The sequence below is a fragment of the Daphnia pulex genome, chromosome 1 (assembly GCF_021134715.1).
Source record: "Daphnia pulex isolate KAP4 chromosome 1, ASM2113471v1".
In the NCBI taxonomy this organism is placed as follows: Eukaryota; Metazoa; Arthropoda; class Branchiopoda; order Diplostraca; family Daphniidae; genus Daphnia; species Daphnia pulex.
Window position 1 is genome coordinate 260,884 of NC_060017.1, and position 18,530 is coordinate 279,413.

The window sequence follows — 18,530 nt, forward strand, 5'->3', positions numbered from 1 at the left end:
TTCTAAACACACGGGTCATTTTTCCCGTCGAGTCAGAAAATAAGAAATCGGGACTTTGTGATTGTCATGGCCCTTTTATCTGACGATGGGGGCAAGGAGGGAGCACCAACAAGTCGCTCCTGCTTTTCCAATACGTCGCGTGAGTGATGACTCTGGAAGAAAACCATCCATTTCCTTGTGTACAATACTCGTTACAGTGTAGACTGCACACAACTATCCAGTCGTTGCCATTCTGGACCGGATGACATGCGCTGGATAAGACAGTTTGCTCCGTGACGAATGGTTTAGATTTTGTGGGGGGGACGCGGGGGGGACCAGACGAAACGACGACGGCGAGTGCTACTGGTAAGCAGCAGGAGCTGGTAAGGCGAGCTGGGACAGTATTCAAGCGAACCCCGGTGGTGATATAACAAATCATCCATCATTGGGTGAAAGGCTATATCCGTATCAGCTCGCGTGCAGTATATCCAACGCGCCGGCCGGGCCCACAATATATTCTCGTCCGTCGCAGCTCTTTATTTGATAGTCCCCCCCCCCCCCCCCGACTGGCCGTGGCACTAATTCACCAACACGAAGCCTTGCATTCGTATGTGAATCATCTTTAAGTCATATATGCATTTAGACGAATATTCCAAATCACACTTGTAAGTCTGCGAGATATATCAGCCGCGCGACCAAACGGCTCCAGCTGGCCTGCTGAGATTGGATGAAGTTTTGCGGATGGGTATTACTATTTGGCTTATATCACGGAAGCTTATGGCAAGTTGAAGCTCCATCTAGGCCTTCATAATGAGAATTCTGAATTATAATTCCTTGAAAAGAAGACTGCTGGTAGATAGTACTTTGGTTCGTCACACAAAACGGGAATAAATGCCTAACCTGATGAGGGACGACATGTAGATGATGGTGAATAAGAATAAACTCCTTTCGCCCTTATTTCCCGTGGCCACACTGGTCACGTCAGGGTCTCTGTTAAGAGATGGAGTATAGAGATTGCTGCATATTACAGACTTCGTTAACTTTGAATAATCTTCTCCGTGTACAGGAGGTTCCCTCTTGAAACCCTCGTTGCGGTGGCATTGCTAACAAAGGACCACAACTCCTTTTCTCCGGTAATTAAGAATTTGTCGCACAGGGGGAGGCGACACAAGATGGATCGAGAACCTCATTTCTTCTTTGTATAGTCTGAAGCAAGCGACAACAAAAACAACAGCAATCATCATCGTTCCTCCGTATTTTGAAAAACAAAGTAGAATTTGTCCTGTCGTCAAAGAAGATGAAACGACAACTTGGTGACGCCCAGGCATGGGATCGTTCAATTCAAAAAAATTTCACACATCAAAGATCGTGCACGCGCTTGGCTGACGGCAGTTATCGTATAGAGCGGACTCATCTCCAACAATCTCATCGTCAAAGAGAAAGAGAAGGATCCCAGGTGACGATAACGATGGTGACGACTGACGAGACCGATGCCTGTCCTTGTCGTTGCTGCCGTCTCGCTCCCGTGCGCCGGATTCCTCCCTCGTTGCAGTAAACAAGAAACGATTCCCAAGCCTCCGTGACGTGCGGAGAAAGTCTGTTCAGTTCCACTCCATTCCCAAGTGGCAAATAATGATGTCGCTCTTCGGGCCGTTCTTGATTCTCCTTCTCGGCCTCCCACTTCTCGCCCCCCGAATCCACCGCAACACCCCCGCCGCTACTGCAGCTACAGCGCACTACTTTATTCGGAGTCATATTGACTTAAAGAGATCCCGAATTCTTATCACTCTCTGTGCGCAGTCCCTTTTATTTCCAAGAATGACCACTCTTTAAATGGTTACCTCCGCCGGCCAAGTTGCGATGTGACTAAGGTCGAGATCTTGTTTGGGCGTGGAGGGCAATCAGCAATCCTCCAATCACTGAAAAAAGACACTTGGCTGTCCCAGTGGTATGTTAGGCCTTCCTTCCAAAACCAATTTTATACGATTTTATGTTTTATGGGCAATACGTTATTCCGCCTTGTTTATTCCTTGTTCTATTTGAAGAAATTTTATTTGACGCACTGAACACGAATGTAGACGAAAAGCGATACCTGAAAAAGAAAAACATGCATTAAAGAATGCTTTTTTTGTCCGCACGTATTTCTAAAATGAAGTTGCACTCGTACTGGCTGGTTTACAGGCAGACAATCATGTTAGTCACGGGAAAGATATCTTTTACATGTAATACTGACTCGATATGTATAGCAATGGAGCTATTAAGTGCAACTGCGACATTGAGCTCAGTTCCTAACCATCAGAGTACACCAGTCGTATTATGCTGTACCATAACATTAACAATAAACTGAAGGGCAATAGATAGGCCTATTGTGTATGGAATAAACTTGCTGTGTTTTGGAAGTTGGTTCCGGTCGATAAGCAAATGAGGAGAACGGGAAATAACAGTCCCGGAGTCCCCAAAGGCCCGCACGCGAGGAATGACGGAAGACAATGCAATTGTGCATAATCATGATAAACAATGACGGCGCAATAACACATAACAACAACAACGGCGATAATGTCACCACCACGACAAAAGATCGTATGACGAGTAAGCAATAAGTCTTGTGTTTCCCCTTTTATTCAAACTCGGGTTGTAATAACGGTTTATAGTTTCCTCGTGAAATGTGAAAAACCTGACAAGATAAGGGAAACAAATATGCAATGAATTTGTTTATTGTTTTCTTCTTATTTCTCCTTTTGCGCTCCAGACGATACTTTCCTCTTTTAATGGGGAAATTGTTTTCCCCTCCCTTTTATCCCCGGAATTTTCCCCAAGCAAGTCGATCCCGAGTGGGACGGTTCTATATAACCCAATGTGAATAAGACTTTGGCTGCAGCAAATGTACAGTGCAGTACGTAGTATATATTTATCTAATAGTGTTTTATATGAAACATGCAGGCGCTCTATAGCTGCCGGGTTGAATGGTAAATGGGAAAATAAGAGATGTTGAACGCTGACGAAAGAAGGACCATATTTCATCTGGCTTCGGGTGTCGAGTGATGATCGCCCTCTCTCTCTTGCGCTCTCCTTCATCTTCCTTAGCTTCCGGGGAAAAAAGGCGGCACAGACCGGGGAGGGAAGATACATGAAGAATGACTTTCACCACCCGCCCTTTTTAGACTACTTATTTATTTCTTTTCTTCGCCTCCTCAAGTTCCTCCCAAGAACCCATCGCATTGCCTCTCTGTTATTCTGCTATCGTGTGAAACACTTTCTAAGCTAGTAGGCTCATCTAATATTCAAACGCTCGATCTCGTCGTTTTCGGCCAAAACGATTCGATTGCTTTAAATCTTATTCGATCAAAATCCAAACCCCAAAGAAACCTTGCCTCTTGTTGAAGCAGTATTCACAAATCAGGACAGCTATATAGGGATAACTCGGAAAACTTAGAAAAATAAGGTTTTATAGGGCATCTAGGCGGCGGCCGTCCATGATGTAACTTTGGGCGGTCGTGGGTGTTGTGGCTCTGTCACGCTTTATGTCGGCTTAATACAACGCGTAGCGCAACTTTTCCATAACCCCCGAGATGCCCAACTCGAGGGAGCGCTTTTTACGTACAAAAGTCGGCCGACCGAGTGGCGTACAATCACCGCAGATTGCGTCTAATAAAAGAAGATGGAATACATCAAAAAGTCAAAACGGAAGGACGAAAAGAAAGCCGATCCAATTTCGGTTGGGCAAAGGATTTCTATTTTTATTTTATTTTTCATTTTATGCGTGCCGTTGAAGCGCGTACAAGTCAACACTGTGGTCGAACGTCTAAACTTTATGTGGTGCAATCAAAAAAAGAAAATACCGACTTAAAGTGGGGAAAAAAGGATCTGGCGAACTTTGTGTTCGGACTTTGGAACATCTTTCATTCTGATACAAAGAAACATCGACGCGAACTGTATTTGTCATTCAACTCTCTATATATTGTTGTTCCACACTTCCATTAACTTCCTCATCCCCCGCCATCGCCCTTCTCGTTTCTATCGCTGTTGTCGTCTTCCATATTTTCGTATCATATCCTCCGTTCCTTTTTTCTCTCCACCAGCACGAAAGCCATCACTAAGTTAAGCCAAAGAACTTCTATTCCGGTCACCGCATGCTGCTGCTGCTACTGCTGCCGCTGTCCTTGTAACTTTCCGGAGCGCGGGGCATCCGGCAAGTTGAGTCTCTAAGAGGAAGTGACAGATTCATAGCAGTCGCAGTTGAGAGACGATGTCTAATAAATACACCAGAAAATGGAGGGTTGGGGGCGGGGGAGAAACGTCTGAGAATAATGCACACACCAAAATAAAAATGAAAAGTGGATCCTGATACGGATTTGGACTCTTTCGTTGAATCGTTCAGGCGCATGATGGACTGCGGAGGCGGAGGCGTTCTTTTCGCCTGATTCCGTCAAGCGGCGACCAAGGCCATGCCCAACAGACAATTTATTGCCATCCACTATTTCTGCTATATGCGCTTTAGCGTAGTGGCTGCTCCTATACTAGTGGATGGGCCTGGTTCTCTCGACGAGTTTGAGACAAAGGCAGTCACTCCAGAAACGAAAGTACGTCACAAGTTATTCCTTAAAAAAGTAACAACAACTCGAAATGAAATGCGATGGCATGATAAGATGACATTTTTTCTCCTCGAAATGTATTCCTTTGTGAAATTCACGCTGCCGTTGTCTACAAAGGGACGTAACGGACGTATGGTGGAAAGAAAGAAAATTGAAATTCCCTGGAATTGGAATGTATAGATAATAGTTTCTCCAGCTATTGTGACATGTCATTTCCAAAACATCAGGCCTGTTGCATATTGAAATAGTCCTTTCACCTGCCGACTTCTCCCGGCATTATTCACCATACGATGTGAATTATGTCGTTCCTCCTATCTCATATGTACCATGTCTTATTCCGACTTACTCTTGGCGTGCATTGCAATAGAAGGTACCCGAAGAAAGTCCTTGGGAATTCAGAAAGATTTGTTTCCGTGAACCAGTTGACCCGGTTCCTATATAGTTCCGACTCCAAGTACTGGTGCAGCTTCACTTATTTAGGACGTAGGTACTCGACAATCTTCCAAGTAACTGCGTAATCACTTAATGTCCACTCCGTTTCGGACCTCATTTTGGCAGTCTGAAAATTGCATAACCCTTAAGGATTACTCGGAGGGAAGCGAACGGTGATGATATTAGGCGAAATGTGGAAATTTCAAGGGACTCCAAATTAAAATCGAATGTAAGCTCTTACTTCATTATTAGTTCCTCCCAATTCGAACGCCATTTCCCATCTTAGATATGTTTGCAAATGGTGATGGTTAATCGAAACGCAGCATACTCTCTCTCTCTCCGCGGGCACCGTGTTTATCGATCGAACACGAGTCTCTCTTTCTACCCCCCTCTTCACTCTCCTGCTCTAAAAGGATCCTCCTCCCTTTTTTTTTGTCATATTACTCAAATTTATTTCAGTTTCTTTTCGCGCTCACATCCGCTCAATAGACAATCCGGCTTTTCCTACGGATTACGTCAGACTGGATGGCTAAATAGAAGTTATACGCTTGCATTTCGACAGTACTGACTGCGTGGCTGCTTTGTAGCGACTGTGGCCTCGCGCGTCGTAACTTTTCGCCAGTCCCTCGCCCAATTCCCAACGACTCGGCTGGAATGTTCGTGAATATATTAAGCAGGGACTCAGTGGCACATATTAAACAGGTTTCACGTCTCTACATTGAAAATCCCATTTTACCTCATTACCTCATCGCCGCTGATGATCTCGCAACATATTCTACCGTTATCATTATCTACAGTAGTGCTTCATGATCCTGTCAGGACACTTGAAATTTAAAACTTTAGACAACAAGACTAGGGATTTTCAATCGTTAAATAATCAGCAGTTTCTTCCTCCTGCGTATCCCTGCTGTCCGTTTTTTAATCCACGGCATAGTGGCAGTGCTTCTAATTTTCAATCCTGCATTGATTGTCTTTACTTTGATGTTGAAAACTCCGTGGAGAGAAACAGGAAATGACCTTATTTTTTGAAATTAAGAAAAGTGACGTTGAAATTGGTTTAAAAAGTTCCTTAATGAAAGTATAGACGCGTCAGAGGAAGAAGCGTAGGAGTAGAAATTGTTGAACGTACCCAATTTCACCGGTACAATGTTTGACGACAAACTTCCTCCAACTTTGACGTTTTCTTCTCAACTTCCAACCGGCTGTAACTAATTACGCTATGATTTTATTTTTGAATTTACAGGTTGTGCGTCATGTTCCTAGTTCCGAGTACGGCTTTTGTCGCGGCCCTTTTATTTGCTGTCCATCCAATACACACGGAAGCGGTGAGTCTTATTTTTTCCGTAATCAAACGCGGCCCTTTTTTCTTCATCCACTACCAACACAGCTGCCCTTAAATCTCTCACAATGTCTCATTTCACTGAATAGATTCAGTCATCGGAGTGACATTGACTAACACAAGAGAAAAATTTAGAAGCGTATTGTCAAGTGCCACACGTGCCTTCCATACTTATCCAGTTGCGGAAGAATTGGAAATAGGGGGCTAGGCATCAACATAAATGGATAAAAGACGAGATGAATCGTTGAGGGTGATGCTGTGCTGGGACTATCTCTACACCAGCCGACTCTACTTGGTTCTTTGATCCAATCAGGCCGCGTGCCCGATAGTGGACTCGGCTAGACGGGGCAAAAGGGAATTGAACTATTGAGGGGCCGATTTCGTAAAAAGGGAAAAAAGGAAAAGAAAAGAGAATTTGTGTTGTGGTGGGGTGGCTAGCAGGGTCTAATCATTCGCGTGAACTGTATGGCACGCGCGTGCAGAGCCGATAGTTTTCACTATTGCGTTACACGTGCCTGTTTCTCCGACGGATTTAATAGGTAAGCTGTAAACTGGGGAAATAAGCGCTGGAAAATTGTTGATCGAGCAGGAGGGCTCTACTTGTAATCGCCATCAACTTGATTGAGTCGTAAGCCTCGACCTCTTTTTTCTTTTTTTCTTTTAGAGCAAAGCAACTGCTTACTTTTTAATGCAAGCGCACGCAGCGACGTCGCTTTGTCTACCTTTCAGGCCACCCCCTCAAACCCTGCGATTGATTGATAAGTTCGTTCGTCTGAAATCCCCACCCCTCCACCATTCCCGACCTCCCAGTTCACATGTTAATTCTACGAAAAAAAAAACTGTTCTCTTTTTGATCAAGAATAATTCCCTAGGCCTATTTAATTCCCAGCTTTTGCGTTTCCCTTTGATTGGGCTCGAATCCCGTGGCGAACAAAGCGGCAGACCTAGGTAATTTCCCCAATCACTATAGCGCCGATATTGATTAAAAGTTTTGTTGTCTAAAACTCGAGGATCACAGAGGTATGGGAAGACGCCAGTGAGGTATAGCACCGAAAGAAACATCACTACTTTGAAAGCCTAACGGTTCGTGTGGAGAGAGTGGCACGACGCACGAGAAAGTCTTTGTAGATGAGCATTTGTTTTAAACCGGCGGCAGCAGGTAGGGACGCTTTTAGCGGTGCCAGAATTATGTACAGCCAAGTGAGGATTGGTCCTCTCTCCTTACGACTTGAATTAGGTAGTAGTTGCCGGCGTTACTATTGTATATAGGTTCAGGGAGTTGGTTGTTGTATGAGGCTGTTGAGCTGGGTGTATTGTATCATATGGGTTCGCTTCATCATCACGCCAATGCCGAATTAAAGTTCAGCGAATCTGAGCCGATTCACGTCGTCAGCCAGCCCAACAAAAGTCTCATTGCCATGATTTCATTTTCTATTCTGAGCTGGTCTGAGCAGGAGGGCTTTAGCCGACGTAGTTTTAATCATTGATTCATCCTGATGTTTCGTGTATATTTGATTTTATTTTTAGGTGACTGGGGTGGTGGGACGAGCCGAGCTACTCTCGGCCGCCTTTTCCCTGGTGGCTTTTCTCGTTTACAGCAAGAGCATCGGCCGATCGGGAAAAACAGGTACTGCGTGCGTTGTATATCTAAGTACTATTTGTGGGGGATATCATTTATTCCATCACGTGGGAGTTTGGTTGGGAAGTCATCAATTATTAGCCTCGGTGAGTCGTTTCTATCTGATTTTCTTGACCTTATCCCATTATTCAACGCAAGGTTGGAGCGGAATAGCTGTGACAATTGCCCTGGTCACCTGCGGCATGCTGTGCAAAGAGCAGGGCATCACCGTCGTCGGCATCTGCCTCATCTACGATCTCTGTGTTGTCAATAAGGTAAAAAGACCCACAGTTTATATGAATTGAATAGAGTACTATATGTCTGCTAGTTTTCCAATCACGCGATCCCCTCCCGGAAATAGAGACACTCTTGTTGACAATACTCGTGTACTGTACCCCGGCGGCTGTTGACGTTCACCCTCTCGGTAACTGTTTGAACAGGAGATTTAAAAAGACGTGTGCTTCGAGTGAACTTGTTGGAGTGATACAATCAAGTATTTATGCATGACAGAGTGATTCGTTCCTCGCGGCCAAACTGTTTAGTTTGTTCCGGTGACTATACATAGGCTAGATACACTTATCGTTCTCCCCCGAGTTTTGTCAGCGGTGACGTTCACGGTTCACGGGAAAAAAGGAGGGAGGAAAAGGACGAGAACGAACGAACATGAAAAGGAACGTGCATCCTGCTGGGGTGCAAAAAAGGAAACCCTTGTCAATCACATTGTGTATAGTTTGTGTAACAAAAGTCAACGCCTCTTTCACCAACTCGACTGAACGCTCCGTGGCAACACCCATCGCTCTACAGTGCATGTAGAATACTTGATTCGAGCTCCTTTTCTCCTTTGACCTTTTACAGGGTCGTCTATAACTTTATTGAACAATGTCGGATTGCCCTCGAGCACTGAAATCAATTCTAATCGATATGTTTTCATTATTTCGGTGACAGCTGTATGGCAATCAACTATTGAAAGTCGTCAAGGCTTCGCTTGGTGCTGGTGGACAGTTGACGGGATCAGGGCCCAGCCACGTCGGGAGTAAGGCGCTGCATCTAGCCGCCGTCAGTTGCGGTCGAACTCGTTCCATTTTCCCGCGTACCGCTGTCCTGACCATGTCGACGTTGGCACTCCTAGGAGCCAGGATGTACGTCATGGGATCGCAATTGCCCGTCTTCACTCGGTCAGTTTGTCTAATTGCACTTTGCCGTGTTTCTTCTTTTTTGTTTTTGTTTTGAGGCCTCATTAAAAAAGGTTTTATTTTCTGCAGGTTCGATAATCCGGCTTCAGCCTCTTCGTTTCCTAGTCGTCACTTGACCTACAATTACCTAGCTGTACTCAACGCCTGGCTGCTGACCTTCCCGTCGTCACTCTGCTGCGATTGGACGATGGGCACTGTTGCCCTTGTCGAATCAATGACTGACCCACGTAATCTTGCCACTCTTCTTTTCTTTTTCCTCGCCTTCCGATTCGTTTGGGCGGCTTTTTTCCAAGGAGACCCGGTCATCATCATGGTATCGTATTCCCAACTTACGTGTTCATCTTACTCTTATCGTCTGTAACACCCGATTAATTCGACAGGCTTTCTCCTGGATGGTGTTGCCCTTCCTACCGGCGTCCAATTTGTTTTTCCCCGTCGGCTTTGTCGTTGCGGAGCGTGTGCTCTACATACCATCCATGGGTTTTTGCATTATGGTCGCTTACGGATGGTCCAAGTTAGCTGGCTACACTAAACCAAGGTTTGATTGGATTTCGTTTGTAGAATGCTAGTCCAGTTAACCTGAGAAAGGAATGACGATTCGTGCATTTCAGTTGGACGAAAGCAGTTCATTTGGGTTTCTTGCTCCTGTTCGTTTTCCACGGTCTGAAGACGTACACCCGCAACTTTGACTGGGAATCGGAGCAGGCCATCTTTAGTGCCGGTTTGAGAGTCAATCAGCGTAACGCCAAGTTGTTCAACAATGTCGGTCACGCCCTCGAAAGTCAGGCTCAGTACACCGAAGCCCTCGAATATTTTCTGCAGGCTGTCAAGTAAGGCGATTTGTAATACCACGCTACTGTAATATATTGTGCGCAAGCAATTCAATCAGCTTGTACAACCGTTCCATTGGTAATCTTATACCTAATATGATGTCTACTTGATGAAGGGTTCAAGATGACGACATTGGAGCCCATATCAATGTTGGCCGCACCTACAATAATCTGGGCCGGTTCAAAGAAGCCGAAGAAGCTTATCTCAAGGTACTGCACCCATTTCCTCTTGTTGGAAAGGGAATCAAAATCAAATTAATCCTTGTGGGAAACTTGATATGAACTGGTGTTGTGGCGATCTTAATAGGCCAAATCCTTGTTACCGAGAGCCAAGCCCGGTGAGAGTTACCAGGCCCGCATCGCTCCCAACCATTTGAACGTGTTTCTAAATCTGGCCAATCTGATTGCTCGCAATGAGACCCGACTCGGAGAGGCGGACGCTTTATATCGCCAGGCGATTTCGATGCGAGCAGATTACACTCAGGCCTACATCAACCGCGGAGACATCCTCATCAAGATGAACCGGTACAGTATATAGTTATATAGTAACATGGCGAGTTCATAGTCGTTGACGGTTTATGTTTCTCATCGACAATTTTGTTTTCCGCGGTAAATCCCTCAGAACGAAAGAAGCTCAGGAAGTGTACGAGAAAGCCCTATTCTACGACAGAAACAATCCAGATATTTATTACAACGTAAGTTTCCGCTTTCGTCAAATTTACGCGAATGTGTCGACTCTTTTCAGTATGTCTGGCTAACTTTCTCTTTTATTTGACAGCTGGGAGTGGTTCTGTTAGAGCAAGGGAAGCCTAGTCAAGCTTTGGCGTATTTGGAGCGAGCGTTGGAACTGGAACCCGATCATCAAGCGTCTCTACTGAACTCGGCTATCGTCCTTCAAGAAATGGCCGCAAACGATAAAGGCCATCAAGATGTAAAATATCATTAAAACTCTAGACAAGCTTAACTATCCTTCAACTTTTCGTCTGTTTTTGCAATTTGATTACATGTTATCCAGAACGCTGAATCGGATTCTTCGCAGAGTGAAGTCAATGCCGAGGTTACTCAGTGGCGCCGACGAGAAGCCACTAAACGTTTAAAACATTTGCTACAGCTCGATCCCATTAATGAAAGAGCTTTATTCAACCTTGGAATGTTGGCTATGGACAACGGAGACATGCCATCAGCCGAACATTATTTTAAAGTATACTCCCTCAAGCTAATAATAATACGGAGAGTTAAAATGTATAATTAACTTTGAATTCTAGGGATCAGTGTTACTCAAACCAAACTTTCGGTCGGCTCTCTTCAATTTGGCCCTTTTACTCAGCGACACGGGACGACCGTTGGAAGCTGTACCTTTTCTCAAGCAGCTCGTTCATCATCATCAGGATCACATCAAAGGTCTTATTCTGTTGGGAGACATCTACATCAACAGCATGAAGGACCTCGAAGCTGCCGAAGGAGTAATATTACTTAAATATATTCAAGCGCTCGATCTGTTGTCTAATAGTTTTTTTTTTGTGCGTGCACTTTCAGTGTTACATCCGAATCCTGGAGCTGGATCCGATGAATGTGCAAGGACAGCACAATTTATGCGTTGTCTACGTTGAGCGAGGAGACTTAAGTGCTGCCGAAAAGTGTCTGCAGCAAGCCCACCGATTGGCTCCTCACGAGGACTACATCGTCCGCCACCTGAACATCGTTCAGACGCGCATTGCCAAATTGATTGCCGCTCAGCAGAAAAAACAGCAGCAAAAGAAAATCGATAAGAAAGACCAGCATCTTTGATCATTGATCAATGCCATAATTTTTACCCCAGCCATCCTTTACCCCACTCCAGATGATTGACGAGGCTTCTCCTGCCCATACTGATCCTTGTTAATATCTCCATGGCCCCTATCTTTGACTTGTTTATTCGATTAAGTGATCTTCAAACGCGAGTGACATTTGGCGTGAGCTTTTGAGTCGTCTGTGTGTTGGTGTGTACGTATGTATGATTGCTGATTGCCTAGGTTGCTGACTGACATTCCAAGAACTCCATTTGCAAAACCAGATTCAGAGTCTTTGGAAAGGGACTGAACAACTTTTCATATCGCTTTACTTGTATCTCACCTTTTCCTTCAAACTACTATCTATTAATCAAGTCCAGATGTTTTAAGAGAGTACCAGAAAAGTATTTGGAATTTGCAGCTGATGAATTCAGGTTCAGTGTGAAGGTGCCTTGATATTTATAAATGTTGACAACATATGTGTGAAATACGGTAAGACATGAGAGAACAGAGAGAAATATTTGATTCACGCCATTATTTTTGTATGCTGGTGAAAGTGTTGGAGCTTTGCTATCTTTTGACCTTGTCCGGTCCGGTTGTCCGTTTTTTCTCGCGTGTACTATCACGCAAATTGGTGGGCGGCATATACTATGGATGAGAGGAGGCTTATTTACGTACGTCGCAGCTGAACCGCACAACCGTGCGCATTTCACTCGATTACAAAAAAAGGCCAAAACTGTGATATGAGCTTCATTTATGAAATAATATCCTTTCATCCTCGAAATCACAATCGGCATTTTGATCGCAAGTGCAAAGTGCCATTCCATATTTGTCCGTTCATCTTGTTTAGTTTTCGTTCTCGAATTCTAGTTTGTCTACTTTCACACTATCTATACTCAAAAATTCGCATATACCTATTTGTATATTTACGTGTATTTGATTCGAGATAAACGTTTTGAATCTATGAAAATCTATACGTATTTTTCTTTTCGTAATAATTTTAGGTTTTTTAAAAGAATATCCTCGCGATAAAACACAGGTGTTTTAAGTCTGACGAACAAGGCTTGGGAAAGGTATGCATATTACAATTTTAACCGGTTTTTAACCCCGTCATGGAATTACAAAAAACTTATGAACACATAGGAGTGCCACTAGAGACTATATGGAAAAATTACTTTAATATTCGTTTCGAAAAGCAAGTCGGAATTAAAATTTACTGTACTTTCATTTTTAAACGAGTAAAATTAAATTTCTCTCCACGACACAGAACTGTTTTTTAAACTTTAAATTTCCTATTTAATGAATAAACACCACCATAATGATCAATTTACGATCTGACATCTAATCAGAGGATTAAAAAAATGACAATTTACATTAAACAGAACGTAAACGGCTGGGCAGATGTGTATTGCCTTGTATGCAACAAACAGCACATATCCAGCTGGAATCACCCAGCACACTGAGAGAAACTCGCGATGTTCTCGTCCCATTTGTTTCTTTTCCAAGATCTTTTCCAAGATTAACCGAAAAAGATAACTAATAAAGAGGAAACAACAAAATGGAAATAGAAAATAAAGGGGGACTGTTCATCGTTGGTATCGATTATGTTTGCTGGCGTACTCAAGATTTTACCTTTTTTTGCACAAGACAAATTTAGATTTAAAATAGAAGGGATGAAAAAGATGGAGGATGATGAGGGCCTAACTGTAGCACACGGAAAAACAGAAACAAAAGGTGGCAACACTTGTTCAGTACCGCTGCTTTTTTTAAATCGCCTTTTTGGTTCTCAATATACAGACGTCCTTGCCTCAAGTGCTAATAAACCGATTACGAACATTAGAAAAAAAAAAGCTTACTTCCATTTTTGAAGAGAAAAAAGAATTTATCTGAAATGAATAAACCAGGAATGTCCCTTGTAAGAGCAGCGAGAGGACCCTCAAGTAGGATCAGAAGTGTTTGCCTTCCTTTTTCTTACTCTCGATGGAAGGGGGGCAAAAAAAAAAAGATGAAAGGTGGCGAAGGAGGCCGAGAGGCAAGGATTACTAGAGCTGAAAAATATGAATTTGAAAATCTTGTTTCTTTTTATCTTCTTTTCTTTAGCGCGACGCATTTTTCAATTGGTTTGAAAGCCAGTCAAGCCCTTCGTAAAGTCCATCTCCACTGGTGGCACAGGTTGCTTGGATATACCAGTTACGGTTGCGCAGAGAATGAAGTCCAAGTTTATCTGTGATTTCGGCGGCGTTCATAGCGTTCGGCAAATCCTGAATACAAGGATAATAATGATGTCATTGTTGTCAAAACATTTTTGAAAATGAAAGACAAGTATACTTGTTTGTTTGCAAAAATAAGCAACACGGCTTCACGGAGTTCATCTTCGGCCAGCATCCTCATCAACTCTTCTCGGGCTTCACCAATACGCTCACGATCGTTAGAATCAACTACAAAGATGAGACCCTAGATTGTAATGGACAATTAGAAAAGTCACTCAAATTTTTAGCTTAATAAACATACTTGTGTGTTTTGGAAGTAATGTCTCCACAATGGTCGAATTTTGTCCTGGCCACCAACATCCCAAACAGTGAAAGATATGTTTTTATATTCAACTGTTTCTACATTGAAACCTTGGGAATAAAAACAAATTACATGATAAAAACTGCAAGTCAAATTTGCTGAAAATTGAATAAATTACCAATTGTGGGAATTGTTGTGACGATTTCACCTAACTTGAGTTTGTAGAGAATTGTAGTTTTACCAGCTGCGTCAAGTCCAACCATCAATATTCTCATTTCCTTTTTGCCAAATAGGCCTTTGAACAGGGTGGCGAAAACGTTTCCCATTGCAAAGTTGGATGGAATAACTTAAGAATATAACCTAAAAAAGGAAGAATGGCAATTAGAATCACTGGAAAATGTTACAAAGATATATCTTTGCTAACTAATGACTAAACTGAAGCTAGACATTGAGCAACTGTCAAACCCTTGCTCAACGCCGACTCGGTGAAGTTTGTGGAGTGGCAGAACCGACTCGACACGACATACAATTACAAGTGCTTCGCAAAATGAACTAATTATTAATACACTTAGAAGTTGACATATTCGACTCTTTAGTAAATGTGGTGAAGGTAACTTACGGACTCTGAATCGAACGCAACGGATTCCAAAGAATGAACGAGCCCGAATTAGACTACGAGCAGAGGGTTAATAATGGCGGACGAAGACCTCTTTCAACTAGCTATTCAACGTTACGTTGCCACGTCAAAAAGTATGAAGTAGAAAAAGCTGTGCCCGACCCTCTTCTGGAAATCGTAGAGACTCGCCCACTCACCTTTAAGCTTGTCTCATGCGCTCCTAGTGACTAAAAACAAAAACACTATCAAAGAATTAGAACGTTAATTGTTAACTGCATGTTCATATTTGTCATTACAATTATTTGTAAAATTTATTTTCAATCAAGAGGATTGGATAGCTCATAATAGGATTTACCTTTTTTATACAAAATCAAGACATCTAGTACTATTATTAATAGTTGGAAGTTGTATACACTAGAGGCGTGAGTAAGGGAGACATTTTTTTAAAATAATGCTTGGATCGAATTTTATAGCACAGTCCAAGTCACGTGACTTGTTTGATTCCCACTCTATCGAGTATGTTGGAAGCCGATGCGCTTATTAACCATATGTTTTGTCTTTTAAAAAAAGGATTAAAGGCACTTTTCGTATTGTGCACGAACTTAACACGTCATCTTAGTAGATCCGTCTTCCTTGAAAAACGGCCGCCGACTGTTAAGAATGCTTGCATTAATCTGAACTATTTTGAGAAATGAAACCCGGCGAATTTTTTAAAAAATATAGTACATGGCACGAGAAAATTGAATGACGAGCCGGCATTGTGGCATAGTTGACACATTAGTAACACGGATCTCTTGTCAGAACCCAGCCGTTTATTTTAAACAGAAGTTGGTCATGTTTATTGACATATATTGACTTTGAGAGTTTAGAGTCTAATTTGGCATGATACAAGTTATAACGAACGAAGTGAGGTTTTGGGGGAGTAATCCTATTTCTGCTTTGGTCCCGTGACGTTTCCGGGTCTCACTGTTTTATTTGGCACTTTTCTTCTTCGAGCGTTTGTTTTACTTTTACATTTGCCCTTGCTAATAATCTTCACCTCTAAAATGTCATAAAAATATCAACTGTGCATCGTTTAATTATGTATGATATAAAAATATACGTTTTTTAGGCTGTAATTTGTTCTTGCATGCAACCATTGCGGGATTCAGATAGGTAAGCCCGTCGTTGCCGCAGACATTTTTCACGACTGAAGAATAGTTACATTCACGAATATCAGGTCGAAGACAGCGTCCTTTATAAGCTATTCGAATCACTGAGAAAACCAAACAAATTCAACACGGATGGAACCATTTCCTAAAAAAGAATATTTCAAATAGCCTACTGTTTCCAGGGCTAGCCTTATTATGGCACTGTAAAGCCTTCAGATTCGTGTAGGAAATCCCGTTAACCCCACAAAGTGGTTTATAACTTTTGGGAATTTTACAACTTGTTGCACCTACTACTAGTACAACTGAACAACACAAAATAAAGTATATTATAAATTCTTGATTGACAATTTATTTTTACCAAGCAACAGCGTTGTGCAATGCATCCTCTCTCGAAAAGGTTTGTACGCACTTTGCGATCAAAAGCAAGAAATGGAAGTCAAGACCTTTCATCCTTGAACTTTGATGTCAATATTCATAGCAATACAAGTTGATAGAAACAAGTGGCAGAGTGCCCATAAGTTAACGAAAGGATCATTCTCGGTTACGAAAATGGTTTTATTTATTCGATTGGAAATGAAGAACAGAAAGCAGGGCGATATTTTGATGACAACATTGGAAATTAAAAGACAGTTTTGTCCAGAAAATGTGGAAAGTTTTCCATGAATGCATCGAGGTTCTTAAATTAATTGCCACCAGTTTGTTCCTGATAAACCTCAATGACATCATCATTCTCCATTTCCAACTAGAACAGCAGTACAGAAATTCATTACTTGCATATCATTTAACACATCAGCTAAGTGCATTAGACACAACATACCTGTTTAGGGGTTTCATCATCATTAATTCGCCTTCCATCAAACAAAAACCTCAGCGAAGTAACTGGCACACCCTGAACACAAAGAAAATCTTTATCAATAAGTGAAAAAAAAAATGACAGGAAAAACCCTTACCACTCTTTCACTATAAGACTTCTTGAGTTTGCCCATCTGTGTCGTCATCTTTACTCGAAAGTGAATTTCATTTGAATCCTGGCCAACAACTTTCAATTTGATGTACTCTGATCCTGCATCACCGGCATCAGGTTTCTGATCCTGTATATTAAAAATAGAAACCACAGTTAGCCAAATTGGTATAGGGTAATGCAAAGGCAAACAGTTAAAATATCGAACACATGATCAGAACTAAAAAAAAATCGACTATCCAGCAAAGACAACACGTGAAAACAAATTTTATGGAAAAAGAAACGAATGGGGTAAATTTAGCAATACTTAAAAAGTAACATAGATAGTTACGTGCTTACATCAGCCATGGTTAAAACAAGTTCTTTTTCTAAAACTAGCAGCACGTTTGAGACGACTCTATTGAAGAATAATGAATAATGGCGTGGGCCAAAAAAGCGCCGAGAATAAACGTTGCCGCACCAGCTATATACGTCTGGATGCCGGCACTGCACTAAAAACTTATTTTAACAACGGCCGGCCACGTATGAAATGAGTACATTTTTTTAAATTAAAAAACTTTTTTTAAATAAATTGGAATATATTAATAAAATTTGTAGGATTTTTTTTAAATTTTTTGCTGCTTTGAAGAATATTTTGCTTGAAACAATTGCACAATATGTAATTTGGGATTGATAATATTTAAAATTAAGACTGATGATATCCAATGGCTTGATTCAATAAAAATATAAATTGAGATCTTCTTCGACTACATTTTGGCTGCTTAAGCAATTATTACACAGTTAGCAATCGTTATGGATGATTATTAGCAACGTGTGCGTGCAGTTGATGTCCCTTAATTTAATTTGATAATCATACATCATATTAATGTTTCATGAATTAATAGGTTTACAGCCGTCACTACGTCCATAGCACTCACTCCATAAAAATTTTTGCTGAGATTGTAAATGCCAACCGCAGCATAGAAACGAGTTACTCCAATAATCAGTTAGCAAACTAGAATCGAATTTGGTGAGTTGATGACTTGAATTATTAAATGGCGGGACGACTGCTGGTTTTCCCTGTACGAATTGATAATGCTGTCGTAATAAAAAAAGGAACATTGTTGCGACATCTGTAGGTAGTAAATAATTTGTGTTGTTACAGTTACAGTTTCGCATCGTCGGATTTTTTTCTGTTTGCTGACTTCGTTCTTTTGAATGAGCGACACACCAGTATTAATCGACCAATAGCATCCTATTCCAGGGGAATTTTAAGAAAATTTCTTGCTTACTGACAAGTTGTGTCTTATGGAGTACAGCAAACCGAAATTATAGAAGACTATTTTATTAGATATTTTTGAATGAATGTTAAATTTTGGTTTGATTCTGTAAACCTTCCACTGGAATTCGAGCAATTTTTTTTAGTAGTCAAACTTGTTGCTAACCCAACGAAAAATTTCCAACAGCGTCATTTTCATTTTAGGAGTCGAATTTATTGCCATTTTTATTAATTAATTCCATATAGCTATTAATGCGTTGTTGTACAAATTATTTTGTTCT

General features: G+C 41.8%; 4 protein-coding genes across 6 annotated transcripts in view; 1 reads left to right on the forward strand and 3 right to left on the reverse strand.

Moving 5' to 3' along the window:
- LOC124189222 (protein O-mannosyl-transferase Tmtc3-like) overlaps positions 1–13,602 on the forward strand; it is a 53,040-nt gene extending 39,438 nt beyond the window's left edge. For both annotated transcript variants that reach the window (XM_046582025.1, XM_046582026.1), the window contains exons 5-18: positions 6,247–6,328; positions 7,870–7,969; positions 8,120–8,235; positions 8,906–9,135; positions 9,223–9,466; positions 9,534–9,691; positions 9,765–9,983; positions 10,100–10,193; positions 10,291–10,508; positions 10,606–10,678; positions 10,762–10,914; positions 10,999–11,184; positions 11,249–11,446; positions 11,520–13,602. In XM_046582025.1, coding sequence (XP_046437981.1) covers positions 6,247–6,328; positions 7,870–7,969; positions 8,120–8,235; positions 8,906–9,135; positions 9,223–9,466; positions 9,534–9,691; positions 9,765–9,983; positions 10,100–10,193; positions 10,291–10,508; positions 10,606–10,678; positions 10,762–10,914; positions 10,999–11,184; positions 11,249–11,446; positions 11,520–11,771 — 2,323 coding nt within the window. In that variant the 3' untranslated portion in view covers positions 11,772–13,602. The remainder of the gene's footprint in view (positions 1–6,246; positions 6,329–7,869; positions 7,970–8,119; positions 8,236–8,905; positions 9,136–9,222; positions 9,467–9,533; positions 9,692–9,764; positions 9,984–10,099; positions 10,194–10,290; positions 10,509–10,605; positions 10,679–10,761; positions 10,915–10,998; positions 11,185–11,248; positions 11,447–11,519) is intronic.
- LOC124189265 (ADP-ribosylation factor 1) lies at positions 13,139–15,103 on the reverse strand. 2 transcript variants are annotated; one of them, XM_046582028.1, is made up of 5 exons: positions 14,883–15,103; positions 14,442–14,623; positions 14,264–14,373; positions 14,081–14,206; positions 13,139–14,013 (listed from the first exon to the last, which is right to left on the reverse strand). In XM_046582028.1, the coding sequence occupies exons 2-5, from the start codon at positions 14,587–14,589 to the stop codon at positions 13,849–13,851; spliced, it is 549 nt and encodes a 182-aa protein (XP_046437984.1). In that variant the 5' UTR covers positions 14,590–14,623; positions 14,883–15,103; the 3' UTR covers positions 13,139–13,848. The 2 variants fall into 2 exon arrangements, with proteins under 2 accessions (XP_046437984.1, XP_046437986.1); XM_046582030.1 differs by having other exon boundaries at positions 14,688–14,886.
- A 568-nt stretch (positions 15,104–15,671) lies between these two features.
- LOC124189291 (serine protease inhibitor dipetalogastin-like) lies at positions 15,672–16,505 on the reverse strand. Its single transcript, XM_046582031.1, has 4 exons — positions 16,389–16,505; positions 16,204–16,332; positions 15,982–16,134; positions 15,672–15,920 (listed from the first exon to the last, which is right to left on the reverse strand). The coding sequence occupies exons 1-4, from the start codon at positions 16,411–16,413 to the stop codon at positions 15,808–15,810; spliced, it is 420 nt and encodes a 139-aa protein (XP_046437987.1). The 5' UTR covers positions 16,414–16,505; the 3' UTR covers positions 15,672–15,807.
- A 59-nt stretch (positions 16,506–16,564) lies between these two features.
- LOC124189307 (small ubiquitin-related modifier-like) lies at positions 16,565–17,492 on the reverse strand. Its single transcript, XM_046582032.1, has 4 exons — positions 17,331–17,492; positions 16,981–17,121; positions 16,848–16,919; positions 16,565–16,772 (listed from the first exon to the last, which is right to left on the reverse strand). The coding sequence occupies exons 1-4, from the start codon at positions 17,337–17,339 to the stop codon at positions 16,713–16,715; spliced, it is 282 nt and encodes a 93-aa protein (XP_046437988.1). The 5' UTR covers positions 17,340–17,492; the 3' UTR covers positions 16,565–16,712.
- Between the last annotated feature and the right edge of the window lie 1,038 nt (positions 17,493–18,530).

Excerpts from the sequence above, each read along its gene's own strand:
- LOC124189307 (XM_046582032.1), bottom strand. Across the intron at positions 16,920-16,980 it reads AGTCTTATAGTGAAAGAGTG|GGTGTGCCAGTTACTTCGCT; the intron begins GTAAGGGTTTTT and ends CTTTGTGTTCAG. Across the intron at positions 16,773-16,847 it reads ATGATGAAACCCCTAAACAG|TTGGAAATGGAGAATGATGA; the intron begins GTATGTTGTGTC and ends CTGCTGTTCTAG.
- LOC124189291 (XM_046582031.1), bottom strand. The coding sequence starts at position 16,413 with ATGCATTGCACAACGCTGTTGCTTG. Across the intron at positions 16,333-16,388 it reads TTGCACAACGCTGTTGCTTG|TTGTACTAGTAGTAGGTGCA; the intron begins GTAAAAATAAAT and ends TGTGTTGTTCAG. Across the intron at positions 15,921-15,981 it reads CAAATTACAGCCTAAAAAAC|AGGTGAAGATTATTAGCAAG; the intron begins GTATATTTTTAT and ends ATGACATTTTAG.
- LOC124189265 (XM_046582028.1), bottom strand. The coding sequence starts at position 14,589 with ATGGGAAACGTTTTCGCCACCCTGTTCAAAGGCCTATTTGGCAAAAAG. Across the intron at positions 14,374-14,441 it reads CACAACAATTCCCACAATTG|GTTTCAATGTAGAAACAGTT; the intron begins GTAATTTATTCA and ends TTTATTCCCAAG. Across the intron at positions 14,207-14,263 it reads ATTACTTCCAAAACACACAA|GGTCTCATCTTTGTAGTTGA; the intron begins GTATGTTTATTA and ends ATTACAATCTAG.